The 16,960-nt window shown below is 40.9% G+C and overlaps 2 protein-coding genes across 2 annotated transcripts; both read right to left on the bottom strand.

The window, feature by feature from the left end:
- Positions 1 to 1,010: 1,010 nt before the first annotated feature.
- Positions 1,011 to 3,487, bottom strand: LOC137152213 (calcium homeostasis modulator protein 5-like). The gene is made up of 2 exons (XM_067546780.1): positions 2,948 to 3,487; positions 1,011 to 1,628 (listed from the first exon to the last, which is right to left on the bottom strand). The coding sequence occupies exons 1-2, from the start codon at positions 3,485 to 3,487 to the stop codon at positions 1,236 to 1,238; spliced, it is 933 nt and encodes a 310-aa protein (XP_067402881.1). The 3' UTR covers positions 1,011 to 1,235.
- Positions 3,488 to 9,931: 6,444 nt separating this feature from the next.
- On the bottom strand, positions 9,932 to 13,080 carry CALHM6 (calcium homeostasis modulator family member 6). The gene is made up of 2 exons (XM_067546778.1): positions 12,547 to 13,080; positions 9,932 to 10,351 (listed from the first exon to the last, which is right to left on the bottom strand). The coding sequence occupies exons 1-2, from the start codon at positions 13,078 to 13,080 to the stop codon at positions 9,932 to 9,934; spliced, it is 954 nt and encodes a 317-aa protein (XP_067402879.1).
- Positions 13,081 to 16,960: the final 3,880 nt, after the last annotated feature.

The following is a 16,960-nucleotide window of genomic DNA, read 5'->3' as shown; positions in this document are numbered from 1 at the left end:
CAGTACTTGGCAGTGCAGCCTTCGCCGAAGTGATCCCTGCACCCCGAAAACCCTACAGAAGCACACACTGGTGCCCAGTACTTGGCAGTGCAGCCTTCGCCGAAGCGATCCCTGCACCCCGAAAACCCTGGCAGCACAGCCTTCGCCGAAGCGATCCCTGCACCCCGAAAACGTGGCCAAAACTACAACCCCAAAACACAATCCCTGTTCAGTCCTCTTGTCTGTGTGCCTTATATGTGGTTCGTATAAAAAGGGGTGCAAAGGGGTATCTCGGGGAGTCCCAGACCAAGGTGTGTGTCAGAGGTGGTAAATATAAAAGTTACTCACCTCTGTCCTTAGTCATGGGAAGCCCTCGAGGATCCCAGTTGCACCCTGCTCGCTGCGCCAAAATTGTAAAGCATGAAGGATTCTTTCTCCAAGAATCAGGCAGCACACACAATACTGAAGGGGTTTATTCACGATACCGGGAAGTCTGAGAAATCAGCTTCAGCTTCCTGATGTTACAGTGATAAATTATATACCCTTTCTTATCGATTACATAATACATTTTAAATTCTTTGTCTATTCATTTACAAATACAGACATTGTCCCATCTACAGAGAACAACGGTGATAATGGTTGTTAAATACATACAGAGACACTTTTAATCACTCCATTTACATCCAGACTGCTAAGGTTACACCTGGTGGGGGGGGGGATAGGGTGGAGGGAGAGGGGGGGGGGAAATCTTTACAGCTAGGTGGCAGACAGACAGAAACATAAAAGCAAATGTGGTGTTCTTATCGAAATTAGAATTACAAGAGGACATCTGGCTTCCTGGGTCATTGGATGTTTGCATGGGCCATTGTACAACTTGTTAGCTGAAAAGTCTCAAGCCTTACAGAAGAAAACTGAGAGAATATCATTTATGTAAAACAATGACATTATGTGTGTATTTGTTTTGTTTAAAAATGTGAGCACAGTAGATGCACGGGAGAGAAGAGGGAACATCCCTTGGAAAGCTATTCGGTTAGTCCGTGTGGGACAATGTATCCCATGGAACTACATTGAATCCTTTGTTGTGCTATTAGAGCTTGGAAGTCATTTGTCATCTTGCTTGAGGACATGCTGCAGAAGTTTGGTGAGACAGAGAATTTATGACAGAAAACAGATCATTACCAGAAAAACAGACATAAAGAACGAAAAGTGAAAAATACAGTGAATTAACAAATTATGTTGCTAAAGAGAGCTGACAGCTAAACTGTTTCTCCTCCAGCTATGTTTACCACGGTATCTTGTGTCTCATTGGAATCATTTTCTTTCATGCTATCTTCCACTACTTTATGGAGTGTGCTGAAGAATTTTCTGGTTATGTTGAAAGAGTCCAAAGCAGAAGCATCTTCCCAGGCCTGGAAACTTGGCATGGGAAAGGGTTCCGGTTTCTCGTTCTCAAAAAAACTTTTCAGGTTTCGTTCGCTCAATTTGGTAGCATATTCCACAAAATATTTTTCAAACTGTTCCTTCTCCTTCTCCGTGTAGATCTTCCAAAACCTCTTTTGGAGATGGCTGGTATTAGACTGGCAGTGACCATAACAAGTGATCAACAAAGACAGAAAAGCAGCACTAACTATCACACACCACCCTATGACCTGTAAAAGAAAGGATAATTTGGTATCGAAGCACAAAAGAAAGGCTATAATAAGAAAGCTGATTGCAAACTCAAATTAGTTCTTACTGTTGCATTGAGACTGTGTTCTTTAAATGATCAGTAACAAAACCTTGAAGTGTGATAATAAAAAACAAGGTTTAAAAAATAAAGTGATCCACCAACAGTCAATTCTATTCACAAGCAGAGGCCCTGAATTCCTAAGGACTTAAGGCACTAAAAGCAAAGACTGAATTGGATCTAATTTTCAGGAGCCTATGATCTACACAGCTATGTAAATATTATTTTTCTGTATACTGAAACTTTAAATTTTGACTAGCTCTAACCAAAAATGGAAGTCTCAGCACTTTAAAAATAGTGATTATGGACCTGATCCATAACCCACTGGAAAGACATCCCATGACTTCAATGGGCTTTGGATCAGGCCCTATTGATATAAATCCAGAATATATGTAATAAATCTTATTGTCTGAAGTATTATTGAATGCTTACGACACACTATATTTTAGAATTATTATTGTATTATACAGAAAGTAACTGAATGTTTGTCTCCACTACTAAATAGTTGAAAGTGAGGTACACAACGTAAAATAATTGCTGGGGCACTTCATATCTTGCTATAAAAAGAAAGTCTAAATGAAGTCTATTCAAAGGAACAAGGCCGCTAAGTATGGTACAACTATGTTTTTCTTTCTGATTTTAAACTTAATAAGGATTTATTCCAATAGAATTGTCAGCTGGTGTTTAACATTGTTGTTCTACTGTTGCCTTCAGGGTTAGCCCAATGCTTGCGCAAATCATGGGGGTCATAAACTTTTGGAGGGACCTTGTTGTATTATGAACTCCTCTACAACATGGCCAACCACTGTACCAAAACCCTTCAAGAGGAAAGGAAGGAGCTCATCCCCTTCCAATCTCCAAAACCCTGCCTACCATTCCTTTACTTTGATTAAATCTTTTGCTCACCCCCTCTCCACAGAAATATCAAGCAACCTGAATTCTCTACCCAGGTTGCTAAAATTCTCCCCTCCCTCTAGTCACAAACATTCTCCCTAGCACTTCTGAGCTGCCAAACCCTTCCACACCTTGATGTGCTATGCCGTTTACAGAAATCTGCTTGAGGCCCTGGGTATTTTACTTCTCACACACTCCCACAGTCTGAATCCTGCTTGCATTGTAATGAAATAGGTGTTTGAAATTTTTTAAAATGATAGTTAAACTATCTGGACACATTGATTTTAGGGCTTCATGATAAACAAAAAGAATAATACAAAGCATGATTTAATCAAAATGATATCTTACCTGAGATTCTGCTTGCAGTGTTAGTATGATCTCCTCAGTCTCCCAAGAGGACAGGGTAGTTTGGCCACATGCTACTTTGGGAAGCTCTTCCAAGCACAAGTTGGATTTATTGTGGCAAAGCATCTCCAAGTACTTCAGATTTTTTGAGCCACTCATGGCACATTCATAAAAAGACCCATTGAGCAAAGCCACAGAAAGCCACATCATGGGGGCTACAAAAGCCTTTAAGGTGATCTGGCCAAAGACATAAAAGAAATGGCAGCTCTTCCTTTTGGGGAATAGTTTTCTGGGGTTCACGGAACAGCCCATGATAAGCTTCCAGGTACTGCCATTCAATGCAAACCCGACAAACAGTAGTACCAAGGCTGGGACAAAGAGATACACCAGCCCGTAGGAGTAGTTTTTGTTGCCACAAGGACACTTAAAAGCAGAAGCAGAAAATAAAAGCTCACTTCCCACTGTTAGCAGTCCCATCAAACTGTAAGCAATTGCTTTCTTTTGGCTACTGAGGAATTTGAAAACTGTTTGGAAGATACCCATGTTTGAACTGATGAACCCACAAAACAGGAGAAAAATGAGGCATAATTGGTGGGGCAGTTGCTGTTTCTAGCATTTCTTTGGGTGGAGCGTTTCATTAAAGAAAAAACAAGTCTCTCTGGTTTGGAGCAGCACAGATGAAGTGAACAGTCATCCATCGACATTAATAAATCTTTCTTCAAAGCACACACATATAGCAGGACCTCATTTGTCAGTGGGCCAGTCAACCAATCCCACCTGAGGCTCAGTTTTGTCTGTGCAATTTATAGTTGTCCACTAGCTCTAGCTATTTCCTTTTGATCCCACTTAGCAAAGAACATGTGTCTTATGAGCTATTGGGAAGTGATGTTATTCATAGCTTTGAGACATTTTTTTTCTTATTAAAAATAGCTATAAAATAATAATTCAGAAAAAAATTTGTAGTTGCAATATCCCATTCCGCAATGGAGTCTGCTATTTTCCCGTTAGCATACCTCCTCGTGGCTCATCCGTGGAGTTAGCTCACCACTATCTGCACCCCATCCTGCGGTCACTCAGCCCATTGCCTCAGTCACTTACTCTGTGGCCTCTCTCTCACTGTAGTCAGGAGCTGCAGCGCCTTTCCTTCATGGTTTAGCCTTCTGGCCAAGACACAATCATCCACCCCTTCCGGAGTCTCATCTGTCTCTTTCCACAAAGTCTCAGGCAGACTCCATACCCACTGCGCTGACTGTGTCACTCCCACAGTAGTTGATAAGGGAATCCAGGCCCGCCTTCTATTCTGGGTTCCAGTACAGGGACCCTCAGACCAGTTGTTCAGGTCTATACTCTCAGACTTTACTGCTCTTTCCCTGGACTGCTTCCGATACTGCCTTTGTTTCAGACTGTTGTCTAATCTCCACTTTGTACCACAGAGTGTGACTGCAGACTCACCTCACTGCCACCCTCCCTATCCTCAGCTCCTAGACTTTATAGAATCCCCGCTGCCTGTTCCTGCCCAGGTGAGCTTCATTTTCAATTCCTATCATTGCCCTTCAGCTCCCCAGCAGGTGCAGCCTAAGGCTAATTGGCCTCTCTTGCCACTTTAACCCCTTCAGCGCTACTGAACACCCCCTCACACAGTCCCTGCCACTCTCACATTGATCCTGAGTGTCTGACCGTTACATAATTTGGCTTGTTCAGGTAGCCAGCGTGTTGTGCGAACATATGCTGTGTACCACACAAAGACAAGGGGCCCTGACATTTTATCATACGTAAGACACATCCTGCTGACATGGCAGAATGACGCACTGACAGAGTTTTTGTGTGACATGACTTTGACCTCTCTGACAGACATGTCACAGGATTATTACTCCTGTTATTATCGACTTTCTACTTAACCCCTAGATTTTAGCTGTTGCAGCCTAGTATGTGCTAAGCCTGACACCTCGACTTTGTTCGGTCATCCAAGTGATTTTTTTTCAGGCATAAAAATCCTGTCCATACAAGGGCTTGAAGCTGAGCTTGAAATCATAGTTGTAAAACAGCTTGTGTCCACATACATAAAGTTACATGGTGAGTTAGAACAGTGCTCTCAGAAACCATGCTATAGCCTATCTATCCGAACGGCTATCCCCCGGCGCATATTTTCTCCTTTTCTCTCCTATTCAGCCTCCCAGCCCCGCCTCTGGACATCAGCCAGTGTACTATTTCAGTGGTGACAGAGGCAGGTTTTGGGCTAACTTATTTATTTAACTAATAAGAAGTAACTTTAAAGTAAAGCATAGTGCTGATGCTACTGTATGCTCCACATCTGTCTCTGCAAGGTCCCTGTCTGAAAGAATCTAAGAATGTCAATGTAATGGGATTTTCTTCAGTACAATATGTTACCCTTTATGAACTTGGCTGTGAAAAATCAAATGAGTTCATATCCAGAGCACACCTCTTCTGTAGGCTGGCTCTCTCCATAGTCGGTATGTCTCATTTTATACTACAGAGAAAAATGTCCTCACACCAACACACAGAAACGTCTGCACATTTCTCTGTCCTCCTGCATAGATAATGATACTTTGTGCTTACATGTTGCCTTTCATCCAAGGATTTCAAAGCACTTTGTAAGCACTCATTAATTAAGCTTCACCAGCTGTGTGGGATAGATATAATAATGTAAGATAGATACAGTTAATTGCTCCAGTTATAACAATGGGAAAACTTTAACAACGGGGACAAAGGAACTAAGTGACCTACCCCGATCACTGGCAGACCCAGGAATGGACCCCAAAAGTTTTGACACATTTATTATTATTTGTATGGCAACATAGTTTGGAAACCCCAGTCTGGGATTGTGTTGGCCCTATATACACATATAACCAAAAAGCTGTTCTTGCCCCAATGATCTTACAACTTGAGTGTTAAAAGGAGAATCTGGGTAAGACAAGACCACTTACCATAGCTTTCTGTTCTAACCACTCCATGCCTCAGAAACACAGAAGAAAATCACTGCACACCACCACAAAAATATCTGCAACATATGAAATGCTTAAAAGGGAAGACCTACATGTGGACCTACATACTGGTTTCAAACAAGATTGGTAAGGGAACACTCTTTAATGATAAACCGGTTTCCTGCAACATTTAGGGATTATGTGGCATGCATATCTTTATAGCGTTGGATCACAGCCACAGCTTTGTTCCTTGCTCAGTGTGTGATGCACTGGAATACATTATTTCATTTATGAGAAAAGCATGCTATGACTTACCCTGTTGCTGTATGAAATTACTTATCTTCAGCCCGGGTCCCTCATATGCTCGCAGTTCTAAAGGGCTCTGCTGCCTCAGTTCCACCAGCTCCCCCAATTTCCTACCTCCACTGTGCTCTGCTTTGCCTCCACAACTGTGAAGACATTGAAGGGACAGAAGGCTTTTTTCAGTTAGTCCTTGCCCCGGGAGTGGCCAGTGCCGCCTCCTCCTTGCGATGTTCTTTTGGGGGATGGAGCCTAGAATCACACAAATGTTTCTCAGCCAGTAATTGATATTCTCTGTATTCACAATGAACATCAGTTCCCTCTTATATACATGCTAAAGTCCTCTGCAAGTCAGTTTAATGGCAACAGCATATGTTCTTTGATGCCATGTGACTGGTTCTCAGTCAAGGCAGGCAAAATAACCCCTGGGTTAGTCAATATTATAGATTTCTATTTGTTTTAATAATGAATTGCTTCCCCTTCTCTTTGCAGTTACAGGAAAATAATGTGTCTATGACAGTGATTGCATTGCCCAGGGCACCTTCTACACTCAAAATTACAGTGACAGGAAAGTCCAGCTCATCCAGGGAGCTAGCTGGCTGAACATTTCCTAGTGATTTGTAGCGATTCAGTACCGTTGCAGTACCAAGCCACTTTCCTTTTGTCATTCAGAGCTTTAGAATCTCCCATTTGAATGATAGCCTTATACTAACCTGTTGTGTACATAATTGTATATGCTTAATGCTTTAATAATTATAATTATTCAGATTAAGAGACTATTACAGCTTCATTAAAAGAGCTGCACAAGATAAATAATGGAGAAGGTAAAGAGGTCAGAGTATTAAATATTTTCTGTAGGTAATGTTAATGTATATTTTCAAACCTAACACATTAGGATTTAGATGGTGTCAAGTAATTTAATGGCATTTTAAAGCATAATAATCTACAGGAAATTAACATTAGAAAAATATTTTTCACACAGACCTTTCTTTCTGGATATGATCTGATTTTTTTTTAAATCATCTCTGGTTAAGTTGGTTTTTTTAATATGAACATTTAAATTTATTTTAATAAAAATATATATATTTAAACTAAACAAGTATGTTTCTTGAGGAGGTTTACAGGGGTCCTCTCTAAAGAAACCTTCCTCACCTTTGTGGAAGAGAAAAAGCAGCTGAATGTGTGGCTAAACTTTCAAGAGAAAAACAAAAGGGGCATAATATGCAAATATCATTGATAACTAAGTGTCAGATCCTCATCTGGTGTAAATTATCATAACACCATTGAAAATACCTGGGAATCTGGCCTTCAATATTTTGTCAAGGATTTAAATGGTATCATTCCATTATGAAGCATGAAAAATATTCATGCTTCTGACAAATGCTTCTTATCATCATGGTCAAACAAGCAAAACAAGGCATAAAAATCTCTAGGGTAACACCGTTCCTTTTTCAGTCTAAACTTGAAAAAAAATCCACATCGCTGGTGCAGTAGTTAAACTGTTGTATAAACTGAGCAGTATAATACTATATTACAAATATGAACAATTCTATAATAAAATACTATGTGAAGCTAACTAAATGGATGCTATTTATTCAAACCTCAGTGATTCTGAATAAAATATATGATTTTGTTTTAAAATAACACTAGGGAGAAATTATTCTATCTCAAAAGCACACTATGGCAGTAATACTAGGGAAAAATTGGTTTCATTAAATACTTCATGTAGTTTTTCATTCTGAGCTAAAAGATAACAGTTTAGCCCCTTCCTGCATTTTATAAACCAAATGCCACCAGCGGGGGTGGAGCTATCTCCTTTACTAGTTTGAGGATAGACTCAAAAACCAAGAAGGCTTTTCCATCCTGTAATTACTATGATCTTAAAATACAACTGTGTGGTTTTTTTGGCTGATGCATCTGTCAGAATCACCACTTCTGTGTGAGAAATAGGCTTTTCTCTTCTGCCTGTAAGTTTCAAGTCATTTGTAGTATAGTGCTTTATAAAACCTTAACACATGTATATTGCAATTAGAAATGACAGCACAGTGTTGCTATTGAGGTGTTCATAGTGGGAAACAGAGCCTGCCACTGTGGTTTTATTCTGTCATGTGCTGAGTACTGAGAGTCTGAGCTGTCAATGTGTACAGGAAGCAATGATACAAGCACCAATAGACAGCTGAATGTTTTCAAGGTAAACTGATTTGTGCTACATTTCAAATCCAATAAGAAACTGCAGTAAAAACATCATGTTCTTTGTTGTGTTTCAGTCTCTACGGGCACCAGCAAACTACTGTAAACAGGTGAGTTTGAGTGGGAATTCTTTAGGAGTATGTGGTCCTAGGATGCATCAGGTGAGATCTTTCCAGTAGAGATAGAGAGGTGTTAGTACCATTATACAAGGTGTTGGTCAGACCTCATCGGGAAAACTGTGTGCAGTTCTGGTCGCCCATGTTTAAGAAAGATGAATTCAAACTGGAACAGGTGCAGAGAAGGGCTACTAGGATGATCCAAGAAATGGAGACCCTGCCTTATGAGAAGAGACTCAAAGAGCTTGGTTTGTTTAGTCTAACCAAAAGAAGGCTGAGGGGAGATATGATTGCTTTCTATAAATACATCAGAGGGATAAATATCAGGGGGGAAGAGGAATTATTTAAGTTCAGCGCCAATGTGGACACAAGAACCAATGGATATAAACTGGCCATCAGGAAATTTAGACTTGAAATTAGAGGAAGGTTTCTAACCATCAGAGAAGTGAAGTTTTGGAACAGCTTTCTAAAGGGAGCAGTAGAGGCAAAACCAGAACTGGCTTCAAGACTGAGCTTGATAAGTTTATGGAGGGGATGGTATGATGGGACTGCCTACAATGGCATGTAGCTGAACTACGACTGCTAGCAGCAAATATCCCTAACTGCCAGTGATCGGACACTCTGGGCTCTGAGTTACGACAGAGAATTCTTTCCCAGGTGTTTGGTTGGTGGGTCTTGCCAACGTACTCAGAGTCTTAACTGTTCATGATATTTGGGGTCAGGAAGGAATTTTCCTCTGGGACAGATTGGCAGAGACTTCAGGGTTTGTTTGTTTGTTTGTTTTTTGCCTTCCTCTGCAGCATAGAATCTTAGAATCATAGAAGATTATGGTTGGAAGGGACCTTAGGAGATCATCTAGTCCAACCCCCTGCTCAAAGCAGGACCAACCCCAACTAAATCATTTCAGTCAGGGCTTCATCAAGCCAGGACTTAAAAAACCTCTAAGGATGGAGATTCTACCAACTCCATAGATAACTCATTCCAGTACTTCACCACCCTCCTAGTGAAAAAGTTTTTCCTAATATCCAACTTAGACCTGCCCCACTTCAACTTGAGACCATTGTTCCTTGTTCCGTCATCTGCCACCACTGAGAACAGCCTAGCTCCATCCTCTTTGGAACCCCCCACCAGGTAGTTAAAGGCTGCTATCAAATCCCCCCTCACTCTTCTCTTCTGCAGACTAACTTGAAGGAGTGAAGGGGATAAAAATATTGTAAAACCACCATCCAGAAATATATATTTTATTAAAGGCACTTAAGTAAAAGTAACAAAATTCATTAAAAATAATGCTGTAAAACTTATGGCCCATCTTCTCCTGTCAGGCTTTACACATAATTTCCATTGATGTCAATGAGAGATCAGTGCATGGAACAAGACACTTTTATATGACCATCATTAAGTAACTGTTCATGCTACAAAAATAAAACGTCTTTATTTAATTACATTATCCCTGTTGCACTACAATCAGCGCCATCCACAAACCCTAGAACAGTAGAAAGCACATCCCCATCAGTAGATTTGATGCTGGTGCCTCTGTTTGCACTAACATATTTGTGTATCATGCTGTAATACTGTCCTTTAGTATTGAAGGTAAACAAGGACGAAATCTGCTCCCAGTCTTTGTTGCTGGGAGTCTCAAATGGTTCTGGATCAGTGGACTCAAAGAAGCACTTCAAGTTCCTTTCTGCCAGCTTGGCTGCATGCTCCTTGGCCTTGCTCTCAAAAAGTTCCCGCTCCTTTTCCAAGTAAATTTTCCAGAACCTGAGCTGAAGATAGCTGACTGGAGAACGACAGCGGTTGATGCATGTGACAACCAGTAATAAAGTCATGACGCTGGCTATCAGAATCCATCCTAATACCTTGGGGAACATAAAGATGGATTAATGAAGTTTGCAGATGATTAGGAGCATCAAAATTTCATTGCTAAGGGTATGTAATTTAACATTGTTTTAGACAGGAGATCAATAAGTGGTCACTGCATGAAAAGCCCATCACACTCTGCTGTCTGTGGAAAGCATATATGTGAACAACCTCAGCAAAGCCTGCTAAACTTCAAATGTCTGGGTTGAGATTTCTGACTTGAAAGAGAACAATAATCCATCCTGATTGTGGGAGGGTTCAGATGTCTAATCTCTGTTATTTGCCTAGCCTCAGTCAATACAACATTCTGTTGGAAATGGCTGAAAACACTGATTAGGGGAAGAGATAATAGTGTCCATTTTCATATAAGACCTCCTAATGATTGAGTGTTACAAGTAAAAAAACAAATGTGTTTTTATAATATTTTAAATTGACCATCAAAGAATAAAATGGAGTTGTACCCCCTTTTGCTTTTTAATTATATATAAAGATCTAATTTAAAATAATAATAAATAACAACAGTTTAACCCTTTTCCTGGTTTTTTTAAACCTTAGAAATATCAGGAATAGCTGATCTTCTCTCTCCTGGTTTTGCCAGATTTTTTGCATGACTCCGAAATATGGATTGGACCTTTCCCATCCCAGCCTTTTACTTGAAGGGCAGCATGCTATATCTTTGACAAACTTTTCAACTCTTTTCTCTGACATGTTTGAGTTAAGCAGGTGCTGATAAAAAACAAACACTTTTAAAGCATCTGAACAAAAATCATTTTACATCTTAACTAATCAGACTTCAATTATATTGTTTCCCTGATTTCACAAATCTTCTAGTTCTCTAGTCAACTCTAAACCTTATCTTCACTAGGGAAAAAAGGTGTCTTCTTAACTTGAGTTAGTTCATTCAAGGTAAAATCCTAGTGAAGACAAGGCAGTCTGTGGTTTTCACACAAGTTAGCAGGTCAGATAAAGCCTCTTGGGGAGCTGAGTCTTTAACTTGATCTGCTTACTCATGTGAAAACTACAAAATACCATGTCTTCACTAGGATTTTACCTCCAGTTAGCAAACGCCCATTAAGGATATACCCTTTTTTCTTAGTGAAGACAAGGTCTTGTAGTCTTCTAGTGAAAAGAGAATATACAAAACCTGAATTTCTAATGGAAGAAAACAGGAGAAATTGAAACAAGAACAACCAAAAATTCCCAAAACTTTCTGGGCCTCTTTTTACATCATAAAGAAAGGGGGAAAAAAGGGCACAAACATATTCTTCCTTTTCAGCTTTCCACAGACTATAGCTACCTTGCTTTCAGGGAAACAAAAAAATAAACTCTTTTCCTGCAATGAGTGTGAAATTGACAGTGACAGTGATTTCAAACTTAGGGACCACAGTCAAACACCCAATACTTCCTTTTTCACATGCTAATTCTTTGCTGTTACTAAAGATTTTAAGTAAACCCCAGCTTCCTCTTATGTATAGGAACTGAACTCATGATGTAGAAATAGTCAAGGAAGTGGAATAGGAGAAGAGGCATTCACAATACATCTTTTTTGAAATGGGTAGAAAATATACAGCTGGACATGCATGTGACATGCAGCCCAGTTCCCTGCCCATGTAGGCTTATTCTCAACTTGCCTCAAAGGAAAGGACATGAACATCATTATGAAGCAATATCCTCAGATATATATATATATATATAAAACTTGCCCTCCTCACTGTGATGTAACTCCCCCATCCTTGCATGTGTATATATACCTACCTAACTGAAGTTTCGACTTCATGCATCTGACGAAGTGGGTTTCTGCCTATGAAAGCTTATGCCCAAATAAATGTGTTAATCTTTAAGATGCCACAGAACTCTCGCTGCTCAGATATACAGTAGGCCAAAATGTTAGAAAGAAATATAGACTGCAGTGGGAGATGGAACTAACACTACCTTGCATTTCTTTTAGCATCTTTAGACTATCTTGCTAACTACATAAATACAAGATTTTTTCCCCCATATGATAGTCTTGATGTGGCACCCCTATGCCATCACATCAGCACAAGTAAGCAGAGGTGACACTTGTTGCGTCAGGACAGCACCTAACTGAACTACTTACATTGCCTCTCCATCTCTCCAGAAACCACGCCACGTCCACTGTACCTCCAGGGGGCTAAAAACAATAGGATAAATTAAAGGATGGAAGAGACCATACCTGGGACTGAGTCCGAAAGCTCACTAATTCATTCAGTTTCTCATGGGGGAGAGTCTCACCACAGGGGATTCTGGCCACCTGCTCACAGCACTGAGTCCCTCTGTCTTGGCACAGGTGCCTCTGCAACAGGCTGCTCCCACTTGCTGCACACTCATAGAAGTTGGCACTAAGCAGGGCCACGGCGATCCAGGTGAGCGGGGCCACAGCAGCACTCACAGTCACCAGCCACAGCACTCTAACGTAGCGCCAGCAGCGCCTCCTGTGGGTGCAGTGGCACCACCTTTCCGGAGAGCAGCAGCCAGTGAACAGTCGCCAGGTCCTGGGGTTCAGCAGGTAGCCAAGAAGGAAGAGGATCAGAGCAGGCACCAGCAGGAAGACAGAGCCATAGATCATGTTCCAGGAGTTGCAGGGGCATTGGAACACCACGACCGAGAAGAGGCGCTCGCTGCCCGCCGTCAGGAGGGACAGAGCGCTGTAACCAAGCATCTTCTGGTGACTGAGGCAGAAATCCAGCACGACGCGAAATTTCTCCATCTCCTGCCCTGCTGCTGCACTCAGGCTAGCTCCTTTGTCTTTGAGGAGGATGAACTCTCACTTGGTTAGGTGAACCAAAGGAGGAGGATGTGAATTCTCTGGCTTTCAAAACTTCCACCAACAAACAAAAAGGTTTTACTTTCTTTCAGCATAGCGAATGTGATGCAATGTCGGACAAACCACAAGAAAATACCCACTGAGCATTTTCTCTGTATTTTTGAAGTTACAGGAAGCAGCAGGCCAAGTGGCTTGAACAGAGCGCAGATAACTTACGAGGTCCACACCACTATTGTTTTTTTCCCACGCAACCATCATAGCTTCTGTAAAGATTACATATACTTCCCCAGACATGTTGAGTCTCACAACAACTGATCAATTTGGTTGTGACTGATAAGTAGAGGAGGATGAAATTTCCCTCCCAAAATTTGATGTTTTTAGGAAGGTTTTTGTCAAAAACAAACAAACAAACAAACAAACAAACAAAAACAAATTTCAAGGGAAAAAAGGGAATAAAATATAAACACAAACATCATGAAATATTTGTTGTATTTTTGACCAGCTCTAGTTATAGAACACTTTGATCTGGCGTCTATTTAGAGGGAGCCAAACTGTATCATAATCAGCTTCATAATATGCTGTAAATCATGCAGAGATCTAAACTGAGGTGTTGCCTTTTTTAAACCAGAGCAGCTAGTCAAAGTGCTGGGTGCTGGTAATATTCCCGTTGGGTGGAGAAATTGGTGATAGCCAAGTATTTCTTTAATGCAGTTTTGTTTATTTGCAAAGAATGTACAAAGTCCTGTGTCTCAGAATGCAGAAGGCATAAAATACAAAAGGAGCAGTTTTTTATCTTACAGTTCCAAGCCTTTTTAGCAAACACCAGACCCAAAAGGTCTCTCTCCAGCTTTTCAAGGATTATACATTGTGCTCACAGGATATTGCTTGTCTCTCTTGCTTTTCTGCCTCTGCCTCACTCTCTCTGTTCTGTGTGTTCTGCTTTTTTACCACCCCCTCGGACACACACCTCACGCCCCCACCCACACAATACTCAGTAAAACCCCACCACCCACTCAATCCACAACCCCCTTCTTAGGTCCTGATTAACTCATCTTTCAGTTATGATAAATGAAGGGTGAGTTCATAGTCAGACTCAAAGAGGTTTGTGATCCATGCAGTAACAGAGGCCTACACTAAATATATAACTGGGTTGGGGGACAAAGGTACAACATGGTTAGCTTCTGATATGACTGAAGTTCAGTTTCGGCTTGCAATTGTAGGCTGGATCACTAACCACATCTCTGAACTGTGCCAAAGCTTGGTTTGGACATGTGATTCTGCAGCTCCGTATATGTATTGCAGATGGCTCTAGAATACATTTTTATTAAAAATACAAAAACAAACAAAAATGGTTAGAATTTAGGCCCAGCAATCACTTATTAACAAGTTTGATGCCTTCTACTATGAATTGTTATGATTGCCTTATTACTACTCACTTTGTGCATGGCAGTAATATTTTTGCAGAATTGGACCTGTAGTTTGACCCTGGGCTGGTCTTAGCATGTTATTAAAATCTGGTTTCATAACAACCAAGTTTAACATCTGCTGTGCAGTGTGGTTACTGTACACACCGAGTGCTCTGAATTCTGTGTAGCCGACTGGGTTTGTGACAAAGTTTTGCTTCTCTGCTCAGACTGAGTCAGAGAGTTTCTGTATTTGGGCCTGATGGAGGAACTTGAGCAACCCAGGCACTAGTTGTTTTGGGGAGGGTGAAAAGGGAAGGTATTGCCTGGATCAACAAATGGAACAAGGCCTCAACTACTTTTACTACTCAGTTACCATTGTAGCCTCCAGGCAACTGAGCAAAGTGGAAGCAATGGCCATGCCAGCGCTGCAGTCAGACAATTCAGCAAAAAGTCTGATCCCAGGATTGCTCAAACCCAGGATTGTGGTTTCCTCTGAAGCTCCCACTACTGTGGTGCTATGTAATGGGAGGCTGTCTCCCCACTCCCTGCACCACAAAAAGACCAGGGGAAGCAGGTTAACCGGGGGGGAGGGGAATGATGGAAGAAGAGATTTGCAGAGTGGAGGAATAAGGGAGAGATCTGGGTGGGATTTTTAGATTTTTGAGGAGAGGACAGTTCCTATGAAGACACGTCCCTAGACTCTTACCCCCACAGGAGCAGTGGTTCTATTTCTCCAGATCATGCCTCTTGACATCCTAAGCATCAAATGAGCTTTAGAGACAGGAGGTCTAATAAACCCCTCACTCCTTGGCTGTATAATGCTTTAGTGGATCTTTGCTGCACACTTTGGAAGTCCTCGTTACACATTTGATGTCTAGGAAGTTGAAACATTATGTGGGTTGTTTGTGTAGTGGGACTTAACTCTGACTTCCCATGAAGAAACACTTTAAAACTTAGCATGGCATCTTACTATCAAAATTCCAGGCCATCCCACAGAGGCTCCCAAGACCGTCATGGTACAACACATGGTAGAACTAGACCCAGCAATCGCTCTGATCATGTCTATCACAATCATTTGCCTATAATTTTAAGATCCAATTTACCACCATCTCACATGCATTTGAAGTTCTCTAACTTTATTATTTACGTGAGCAATGTGACTCCACACAATTCAGATCCTAAATATGTTCATGCTAAGGCAATTATTCTCACAGGCCATTAAAAACTTCCAGCCCCATTATTTTTCTTGTGCTACTAGCTGTGTGAAGTGATCTCACACCTTAGGACCAGGGCTGAAATAGTGAGGTGATGGTGTACAGCAATTTGGATCATACCTGCTCATACTGCACTTTTTCTGTGACTAATAAATATAGGATTTCAGTCTTCAACTTTGTTTTAAAAGAAAAAAGAGCATACAATAAAAATATATAAAATAATATTGCTATGACAGTAGAAGACATGTCTCTTCATTTAGTTCTCTGAAGGTTCTCTCTTCTTTGCACCATGGAGAAAGTGTGATGCCACTTACAGTCTAAGTTCATGATTTATAGATTAATTACCTCATTTAAAGTTTAGCCCTTGTGTTAAAACAAAGATGCCAGAACACTGAATCTCCCCAGGTAACACTGCAGATTGGTTTTGTCCTCCTTGGCATTTGCTAATCCTTCAGTCCAATTTTTACGCCATCAGCAAATTTGATCACGATTGAATTTACATTAAAGGCAGATATGAAGCAGCTGTGAAGTGTGTTGATTAGCCCTTTTATTTAATTTTTTTTTCCAGTTTAGTTGGCCAGATGCTTTCGGAAACTCTCTGAGACTTGTGCAGACTCATACCTCGGGCTACAACCATTAGCCTCATTGTTTGAAGACTGAAAGATACTTCATCATTGTGACAGATACCAAACGTGTTAAATCAGTGCAACTGTATCTAAAAGAGGGGAATTTCTACCCCGAGTAATGTCCATGCATGGGGAATATTTATGGTCCAGGGATCAACATCACAGTTACAGGGTCTGACCTCAGCAGTGTTTTTAATTTATAAAGAGACAATCACAGGATCAAGCTTTCTGGGAAAGGGGAAGGGAGCTCTCTAGTGAAAAAAAATTAAAAGAAGAACCCATATTTCCACTAACTGCAGTAATGGGTAGAAGTGAAGAGCCTATCTTCATTGGAGAGAGGGGCAATTGCCATGCTCTGAGTCAAGCCAGGATGTTCAGCAAAAACTAAAGGCTAGACCCTGCATTTGCAGTTGTAAAAGCTGTCCTCACTTTAGCAGTATAAACACATCATTTTCATTCACAACCTCCACCAAGACGCCAAAAAAGGGACTAGAGCTGTGCAAATAATGGATTTTTCAGTTCACTGGAAGGTCCAGAAAACAAAAACTGTTTCAGGTCGACTCTTTTCAGCAAATTG

Source organism: Emydura macquarii, unplaced genomic scaffold, assembly GCF_026122565.2.
Source record: "Emydura macquarii macquarii isolate MOO-44397 ecotype Brisbane River unplaced genomic scaffold, CSIRO-AGI_Emac_v2 contig_1146, whole genome shotgun sequence".
Classification (NCBI taxonomy): Eukaryota; Metazoa; Chordata; order Testudines; family Chelidae; genus Emydura; species Emydura macquarii.
Note: the sequence above shows the minus strand (reverse complement) of the source record. Positions and strands in the feature narration are given on the sequence as shown.

Excerpts from the sequence above, each read along its gene's own strand:
- LOC137152213 (XM_067546780.1), bottom strand. The coding sequence starts at position 3,487 with ATGGGTATCTTCCAAACAGTTTTCAAATTCCTCAGTAGCCAAAAGAAA. Across the intron at positions 1,629-2,947 it reads CACTGCAAGCAGAATCTCAG|GTCATAGGGTGGTGTGTGAT; the intron begins GTAAGATATCAT and ends TTTCTTTTACAG.
- CALHM6 (XM_067546778.1), bottom strand. The coding sequence starts at position 13,080 with ATGGAGAAATTTCGCGTCGTGCTGGATTTCTGCCTCAGTCACCAGAAG. Across the intron at positions 10,352-12,546 it reads GCTTTCGGACTCAGTCCCAG|GTATTAGGATGGATTCTGAT; the intron begins GTATGGTCTCTT and ends ATGTTCCCCAAG.